At 35.1% G+C, this 9552-nt stretch overlaps 1 protein-coding gene across 1 annotated transcript; it reads right to left on the bottom strand.

Annotated features, from left to right (window-relative positions):
* Positions 1–3295: 3295 nt before the first annotated feature.
* Positions 3296–4466, bottom strand: LOC149229869 (putative cytokinin riboside 5'-monophosphate phosphoribohydrolase LOG4). Its single transcript, XM_089381150.1, has 4 exons — positions 4314–4466; positions 3962–4059; positions 3636–3686; positions 3296–3365 (listed from the first exon to the last, which is right to left on the bottom strand). Exons 1-4 carry the CDS (start codon positions 4365–4367, stop codon positions 3296–3298), a joined length of 273 nt encoding a protein of 90 aa, XP_089237276.1. The 5' UTR covers positions 4368–4466.
* Positions 4467–9552: the final 5086 nt, after the last annotated feature.

Here is a 9552-nt window from a genome sequence, read left to right as displayed (position 1 = left end):
TGGAATAAAAGGTACGAGGTACAAGTTTTGCTTGTGTGAATATATGATAGTCTTTTTTATATTTATTATATTTTGTGTCTAATAGAGCACACAAATCTTGATTTTTCGAAGTATCTAACAAGGACGACTAATTCCTCAAATTTTCATTGGTCGTTCTTATTATCAAAGGCCGCAATAATTTATAAATTATGTAAAATTTTAAATTGATGTATGATAAGTCAGTTCAAGTGGAATTTTATTATTAAGTTTATGATTGAATTAAGGATATACTTGTAAACGGTTTCAATGTTAATGATGGACAAACCAGGAAAAACTAACTCTTAAAATAGGTAGAATAATTTACGATAAACCACACAATAATATATAATAGAGTTGTGACTCTCTAACTTGAATTCTTATTTCTTTATTCAACCTGAAAATAAATTTAGACTCGTCTAGAAAGATCTTGGAAGATTCCCTGTAACTATCTTTCAAATGCTAACATTGTTCTTAAATTTGGACTCTAATAGAAACTACTAGAACAATGATAATAAGTAGGAGTAATTAACATATTCCCACTCTTCAGTTAAAAATCACTATTCCAGAGGCTTGGTTGATTACGGTTAAGTATGTTATTTTCAAAACCAATGTAGTCACACTTTCATGTGCATAATTGGTAATACTAGACACTCTAAGATTGAAAACAAGAGAGGTTGCATCGTAGCTAGTCCCTGCCTTTTTTTGGGAAAGGCCTTAAACGTCGGACAATGCAACTGTATAGTAAACGCCCAAAGTCAGTCAGTGAGCCAAAGCTAGGGAAAGGCCTTAAGTAAACGCCAAAGTCAGTCAGTGAGCCAAAGCCAGGGAAAGGCCTTAAGTGTCGAATAGTGCAGCTGTATAATAAATGCCAAAGTCCGTCAGTGAGCCAAAGCCAAAGTCAGTCAGTCAAAGCAAGGCAGTGAGGCAAAGCCAGATCTAGATCATCGTTGTCAAAGCCAAAGCCAAAGTCAGTCAAAGCAAGGCAGTAAAGCCAGATCTAGATCATCGTTGTCAAAGCCAAAGCCAAAGTCAGTCAAAGCAAGGCAGTGAGCAAAGCCAGATCTAGATCATCGTTGTCAAAGCCAAAGCCAAAGTCAGTCAAAGCAAGGCAGTGAGCCAAAGCCAAACACTACTTTTTGCTGGGAAAGGCCTTAAGTGTCGGACAACGGAGCTGTATAATGAGCCGAAGCCAAAGTCAGTCAAAGCAAGGCAGTGAGGCAAAGCCAGATCTAGATCATCATTGTCAAAGCAAGGCAGTGAGCCAAAGCCAGATCTAGATCACTGTTGACCCACCAACATGAGCAAAGCTATAAATTGGAAGGCTATTCCCATGAATGATTGCAATCACTAACTTTGTACTCCTGTGAATCATTGCATGGAAAACTCTCTGCTCGATCGATTGTTTTTGGTTTGCGACTCGACTCGACCTTGGTTTGTCAGGAAATACCCACAAACTAGTTTGGGTGTTATTAAGGTGGTTTCAATGCACGTTCAAGGAGACTCTCAATGTGTTGTTGGATGGCTTAAAGAAAACGGTCAGCTTAAAGCTACTGATCTTCTTTGCTGGAAGGAGAGAATTAAATTCTTGAAAGAACAATTCCAGCATCCCTTCCCGCATGTTCATAGAGAGCTGAATTGCAGAATGGATGCATTATCCAAGAGAGGTCTCCAGGAAGTCAAAGGTTCAATCACAGTGGAAAAAATTCAGGACAACCAGCTTCTGTGGAGAGGGCGCTTTTCTGGTCCCTCTAATCACAGGCTTTTGCCTCTCTAGTTATCTTTGTCATAATCATGTTTATGTGCACAGATCATAGTGAACTAGTCCCTTTTTGAGTTTACTTTTTGTCAGTGCAAATTTTGCCTTCAGTCGGCTGTCTCTGTAATGTATAGAAGTTTATTTGGTTCTTTCCTCAGTATTTGAAGCCCCTGTAGTCCTTAAATGATGGTATAGTTGGTATTTAGTTTTGGGTTCTTTCTCTGTCTTTTCTGCGCTAAGTGTTTGTTCATGTTATTTTTACAGAACCCAAATAGTTTTGGAAGATATCAGCTTTTATTTCAGTGACTGTACATGTTTTCTATAATAGAAAAAATGATCTCTTTACTCCGGAATGAAATGGAAAAAAAAAAAAAAACACAAACCTCCAAACTTGGCATAACTTGTATTTAGTTCATTTTCCCATATCTGAATGTTTCTTCTATTCACCTATAACTTCTCATATTTCATCTTGAAATTTATTTACAATTTTTTTTTTAAATAAATTTCCCTCTTCCTCCTTAACTCAAGGAAAGAGATATATATTACAACATTTTTCAGTATAATGAAAAGTCGAGGAAAAATAGAAAAAAACAGAAAGTAAGTGATGCAAGGTGTTTTAAGCGTTATACACAACCATCCTTAACAGACCCTTAGTGAAATTTCACTCCTTAACTGACCCTTGAGTCTCACTGCTACTTTGGTCTATTCAGTTAAACCCACATATGAAAAAAGGGTAGAAGTATAAATAATAATAATGCCACTGTACGAATTTTTTGAACTGCATGACTAATAATGGCTTAGCTGCCTACCCTTAACTCTCTTTGGGGCTAATATAGCATATCAATTTTCAATTTAACTAATAACTTTCAAAGTCTAAAATAGTGAGGAAATCCACTTCCAGTTTCTGTCTAATCTAGTTTGAACTTTGGAAAAACCACCTTAGTTTGAACTTTGGAAAAACCACCTTAGCGTAGAGAAGAAACAACATGATAAAAAATAACAGCAAGTGTTTGATTGTTGAGAAATATGATTGCTGCTATAGTATACTATTCATGTAATGTCAAACTGCCACAAATATCACCAGTTTCTTTCGTTGGCTTCCATAGACACAAGTCAAACATCCTCGTTTCTTGCCAGAAATATTCAACACGAGCAATCAAATGACCAATTCCATGTCCAGATATTTCATGGTCTACATAAGATACATCTGTTATAACAATTGAATTTGCTGGCAATGAGAAAAACAAAACATCAGTTAATAATACACTTTTCCTTTAAATTAACACTTTCAATGCATGTGCCATGCTCGATCCACATGTAATACATGCGTGGTGCTCCATGTTCGGTGTTAAAAAGAATTGAGAGGTCCTAAGAGGCTCTTTTTTATCTTTGTTATTACTGCATCTACACTGGACTTCAACGTGGAAGTTGCATTGACTTTCTATTCCTCAAAAACCTTAATGTGCCACCAAGTTTCTAAAACCCCTAACCAACCCGCATTTCCTGTGTTTTCACTTTTAATTAAACCATAACCCGGGCAAATGTAAAGAGTATAGCCTCCAGATTGTTAGACTCTTGGCCTTTTGCAATCCTAAAAACATAACATTCGTAAGGGCAGAAAGACTACAAGGAAATGTAAACATATAAATTGGGAAGAAGATACTGTAATATGATATTAGAATTGCATTTGAACATTCTCCAATTGTGTACTAATTATATTGAAAGTATTCAAGATCGTTGTAAAGAACACTGAGTTGTTACGTGTACGGTTAAACTACCCCAAATTTTGCAAAAAAGTGAAAGAAATGGGGAAGAGAAAAATAGGCAAGTAAAAAGAATCATTATGTTGTACTGTAAATACAGCATAGAAGTCAATGATACCTCGTGAGGGATTAGTGCGGTTGGAATAACCCTGCCAGAACAAAACAACGATATGTTTAGGGTTAATGGAATAAATTAATTATTGAAAATGAAGTAAACACAGATAACCACATTATCTCGTCATTACAGGAGATGCCAATGTTTGTCAGTGCAGCAACATCAATGCTATTGTAAAAATTAATTTTACTCCTAGGAATCGGAATTGAAACAGATAACACTGTAATGATCTGGATAGCCATAGGCCCCTTCTTATGAAAGGGCAGAAAGATCAGAAGAACCAAACCCAACAAGCAATTTATCTCTTACCCAAGAACATGGCAGCCACCATCATGAACAGTCCGAGAGACCAATCCCATGAGCCCCACGCTCCCCCCACCATAGACCAGGTCAATTTTTCGCCCCACCTGCACCATATGGGCATGAAACCACTTGAATCCCACAAACATGCAGAATGCAAATTCCAATTCCAGCACACACAGAAAACAACAAACTCAGCATATTTAAAGCCCTGCAACAATATAACTCATGACTACTGTCAAAATTCTATTAGAGAATTCATAAGCCCAATTTTCCTTTAATCAAGCAAATGCTCCATGGCACAGTACGCAAATACGTTCAGAAAACAACAGACACAAAGAGACACTGTCATACCCAATACCTTGTTTCCAGGGGAAAGGTTTCGCTGGGAATCAGCCATCCCAGTGGTCCCCATGACCAGGCAAAGGATGATACGAAAACACAAACCAGCAACACTATTACAGTGTCGTGAGGAAGATCTGTAAAGGCATGCAGCCCATGTGTTAATATTAAAAAATCTATAAATTGATAAAAACAACACAACAGACTTGTGGGTCCACGCGGTGCTTGCATGCAAGCTACGTTGCCACTATGCAGACTTCGCAGTAGAGTATGAAATTGACACAGAAAAACATGTGGAAAAGAGTTTATCAGACCCTTAGATTAGACGATATCACATAAAATAAACCGACAATATCTTACTATAATTTTTTTTTAAAATAAATATATTTAAACTAACATAACACAAGAATTACTAACTAATATGTTAATGATTAAAACTAAAATGTTTAATTAATTGATTTATTTATTTTTATTAAATAAATAAAAACTTTTAATATTAAAATAAAAAATTACTTTCCCTTAAAAACAAATTTTACTCTTTGTCCCGCTTTTGGAAAGGAAATGAAAGTAATAATTGAAATAAGAATACAAAAGAGCCATTGACTAAGTTCATTAACCTATTTTGAATGTTATAGTAAATTATTTTCCCAGGTTAATGAGTATTTTGAGTGGTATAATTCAAGTAGGTTATATGTGTAATGAAGGTTCATAACCGATCCCCCAAAGGTAGTCCGATGCAATCAAAACAATGGTGAAATTTAATAAACGTACAGATTATAAATTGCTCTGTCTGTTTCCAACGACAGGTGTTGGAAGGAGAGGCACAGTGCCCATGTAGATAACGAAGGCTTCTCTTTTCTTGTATTTTTCCAGTGGAGCTGGTGGATGATGAGACAGAATGTTGCAGAATCAGCCAGAGAAGGAAGAGATGAATGGCAACACGATATTGAAGAGCGCGAAAGTGAGGGAGATCATCCAAAACAAGCGCAGGCTGGTGGAGGTGCCACACACGGCGAGTGTAGCCGACACTCTCAATGCACTGCTTGCAAACAACATATTGGCGGTGCCAGTGGCAGCCCCTCTTGGGCAATGGATAGGAGCAGGGGGTTCCATGATATTGGAGTCTGACAAACTCACCGGCTCAGTCAGGAAACAATATATAGGCATGGTCAGTATGTTGGATATTCTTCTCCATGTTGCCGAATGTGTCGTTGGGACTGATATAGAGGCCAATCTCATGTCTGTTCCTGTTTCTGCTATCATTGGGCGCTCTTTGGAGGGACTCAGCCTATGGAGCGTCAATCCTGATACCAGGTACATCGCTTAGTTTCTGCTAAATTCCTATAACTTTGCATGTTTGGGTGTCTATAACAAACAACTAGGGCCACTTTTTATAGGCTGCTACTAAGTATTTCAGTTAATGGCAAAGAACAGGGCAGTAAAAATAGGTGACCAATTTTGAAATTTGGTGCAAGTATCCTCTCCTGTTATAATTGGTTTTTCATGATAGCAAAAATGATATTTCATACATTGGATTGCTGAACCTAAAACTTAATTTCCTGAAGCCATATTCTTCCTGTTATAAGTTTTGAGGTTTTTTCTACTCTATATTTTTTTGTCGAATGTGTTCAAAATTCCAGTAAGAATTTGTTCAACTTACAAGTTTGAATTGTGATTTTTTAATAATGTGAGTGTGCCAATAATTTTGAATGAGCTGAATTTTAAACTTTGACCAATTTTTTTACAGAATTCTAATGGCTTTACCTATTAAGCTTCATGAACACGAGAATTTTACTTCATTTTCATGTGTTTGTAGTGGCATTGAATCAGATTCCTAGGGACACCATGCCAGAGAACATATTAGTACCCCTGACTTTACATGCAAGGCAAGAGATACTGAGACGGAATGCCTCATCTGCAAGCAAGGTCAGAGGAAAACAAACTGATTATGGTAAAACCACTTTGGCGCAATACGAAAATGCAGGACCCTTTTTATATTTGGGACCTGGTTCTGCTTTGCTCCCTGATGAATTACCGCTACTGTTAGATTTACTGCAAAGCTTTTGAATGTTAGGTTTATTACAAATTTATAAATATCAAAATTGATTATCATAACAAAGAATGCATGAAATCATCACAAAGGATGCAGCTGTTTTTCTTACTAAACATGAAATCATCACCTGTGCAGGTAGTAAATAAAATTTGTTTTTCTTACTAAACATGAAACCATCACCTGTGCAGGTAGTAAATAAAATGTAACCACTGCTGACAGTTCAGATGTCAGACCAGCACCACACCTGAAATCTGCGCCCAGATGCTGCCTAGAAAGTATGTAACTGCTCCAAGAATAGCATTGCTTGCGCGTAGAGGTACAAATCCGTGCGTTTGTTGTCTCTGTCTGTAGAGGAGGAACAGTACGATCCTGGACTGGCCATATGTGAAGATAAGAAAAATGGGGACGAAACAAAGGTCAGGTTTAAAACAAGGAAGACCACGGCCAGATCAGATTCTCAAGCGAACAACAATTGTCAAGCATGCACCATTGGGTTCTCATGCAAGCTGCAAATTTGACACGGAAGCTGCAATGACATGTCAAACATTCTAGCTTGTTTCTCATACATGATATATAGTAACAGACATACATGATATATCATATTACCATAGACATTTAATGTCTATAAATTAATGCTAGCATTAAACCAACGTTCATTTATATGAACATTTATATGACGCGTTTACTTATTACTCTAAGTTTTAAAATGAAGAATGCCTCGATTTGAGGCCAAATAAGACTATGATTCCTTTGATTGGTTAAAATAAAAGATTTAAGTACAGTAATTGGTCAGAAGAAAAAAGAATTTCATTAATATAAACAAACTTTGGTTAAAAGGGAAAAAAAGTCATTGGTTTCAGTGTCGTACTAATGCATATCTGGAAAACCGATTACTATAGTCCCTGTCGGCCCTTTGGGCAGGGACTAATAAGAGCTCAAGCCAACAGAATTTAAGAGAAAGTGAGTGTGATAGAAAAGCAACAAAGGAAAAAAAATGTGATACTAGTGAGTGCGACACACTTCAAAATAAAATACTAGTGAGTGCGACACACTTCAAAATAAAATAAAAAATGAGTAAAGGGAAAAAAATTATTTGTGAGAAAACAAAATCATGAAATTAAGAAATTTCAAGATTCCGTAGAAGAATCGGATAAATGAGTTGTTGATCTTGAAAATAATGTTGGTTTAAAGAATAGTTTGATTGAAACGCTTGAATAGAAAAATAGCATCAAATTGCGAACATGATTGATGCAACATATAAAAAAAAATGAAGTCATACAAATGGTATATGTTATTTGTGATACGCATAACCTAATGCTTGATACGTAAGTAGAAAATGACATGGATGATAATTATTTGACTCGTCATGAGATGGAATCATATCGTGAATTGGTGAACATAACTCTTTTTGATGATGAGTCACAAACAAAAGCATAAAGTGATAACGAAACGGTAAATGTGTATTTGAAGTAAAAAAAGAAAGACTTTATGAATAATATAAAGAATTTATCTTTCCAAAATAATTTATATACTTTTCCTTGAAGTGAAATTCAATAATGATTGATATGATTGATAAGAATATAGAAGCATAACAAAATATCAATGATAAGTAAGATTTGGAAAATTCCTAACATGAGTCAATATTTCCATCATCTTTGTTATATGGAGACATCACATTTAGATATTCACCTTTTTCTTCATTATTGGAAGACAAACAATGATTTAGAAAGATGTCAAAAGAAGAAAGCTATGAAAATAAATCATCATGTATATATAAGTTCCTTACTATGGAATCGACATGTTAATAAACTACAAAAGCCTTATCATCTAGGAGGAATACAAATAATACACATTTTCATGGAGAAGTCATGAAAGGAGGAGGATTTCAAATAGTTATTCTAGATGAAGATTTTGGACATGATTGGTGCCAAATTCTACATGCTTCTTAAATTGAATCATGAGTCCAAAAGAACAAGATTCTTTATATCTCAACGAAAAATTACATTAATGAAATCGAATTGGTTGCAAGTCAAAAAAATTCACCATAATGATCAATTCAAAAGGGTTAATGGTCAAATAACAAAACCACTAGATATGATAATGAACCATTAAAGAAATAATGAAATGAAAAGGTGAATATTTGATCTATTCATCAATATACTTACCTTTCTCCTAAGGGTGTGGAATTTCAAATTGCAATGTTAATAATTAGGCTGAAGTATGCAAGTCCCATAAATAAAAAAAAATAATCAACATTTGGGAAACCCAACTTGTCAACCAATCTTTCCCATAGAATGTCAATCAATGTTTGATGTTTCCTTTCAACACACCATTCTACACAAATAGCCTCAAAGGCCTTGCTCACATATTCTCCGCTATTATGATATATTACATATTTCACAAGTCACATGCATTCATTTTTATCCAATTTCCTGAACTCCTTGAATTTTTCAAATAAATTATCTTTATTATTCAAGAAATATCCCAAATTGTACCTATGAAAATCATAAACAAGATTTCAAGCATATCTTGCACCTATCGATGATGGTTTTCTCATTGTACATAGGCTATTATGGATAATTTTTAGTTTATTTTTCTCTCACCATAGCTTCATTATTTGAAATGTAGCCTAGTGATGGTATGTTAAATCCCAAATCCTTCACAAATATTAATAAGAGGAACAATTTTACGTAGTATACTAATCATATTAAACTTCACCATCATTTTTATAATGGGTACTACAAACACAAATATCCCAAAAGTTTTTTTTATAATGGGTACTCAAGCCTCTTATTTATACAAAAATAGTTGAGGGGATGCCTCCTTGAAGAGAGGACTGCTTCCCTCAAAAAATCCTAGAACATAGGATCAGGTTGCCTGTGACCTCGTAGCTATAGGGATGGATAGTAATTGCTCTAAATAAGTTGATTTTTTATCATCCTTCAGTAGGGGACAATTCCCATGTTTTTCTCTTCACTAAATTCATTGTGATATGTACCAAATGTTCTCAATATTCTGTACAATAAACACATTAGGCATACAAGATATGCTAATAATCTCTAAACCTTCCTAAGAACATATTAAAGCTAAAAGATACAATATTATGTGCAAAAGGAGAGGTTTAATGTGCCTAGGAAATTTTATATCGGCCTTAATTTTTATCTAAGTGGGTGGACCCACATTACTTATGAAATATCATTTTCAT

The sequence above is a fragment of the Pinus tabuliformis genome, chromosome J (genome assembly GCF_031772625.1).
Source record: "Pinus tabuliformis cultivar Carrire ecotype Pingquan chromosome J, CPIR1, whole genome shotgun sequence".
Lineage (NCBI taxonomy): Eukaryota > Viridiplantae > Streptophyta > Pinopsida > Pinales > Pinaceae > Pinus > Pinus tabuliformis.
Note: the sequence above shows the minus strand (reverse complement) of the source record. Positions and strands in the feature narration are given on the sequence as shown.

Coding starts and splice junctions, on each gene's coding strand:
- LOC149229869 (XM_089381150.1), bottom strand. CDS start 4,367: ATGGGGACCACTGGGATGGCTGATTCCCAGCGAAACCTTTCCCCTGGA. Junction 4,060..4,313: donor ACCTTTCCCCTGGAAACAAG/GTATTGGGTATG, acceptor CATATGGTGCAG/GTGGGGCGAAAAATTGACCT. Junction 3,687..3,961: donor GGTGGCTGCCATGTTCTTGG/GTAAGAGATAAA, acceptor TTGTTCTGGCAG/GGTTATTCCAACCGCACTAA.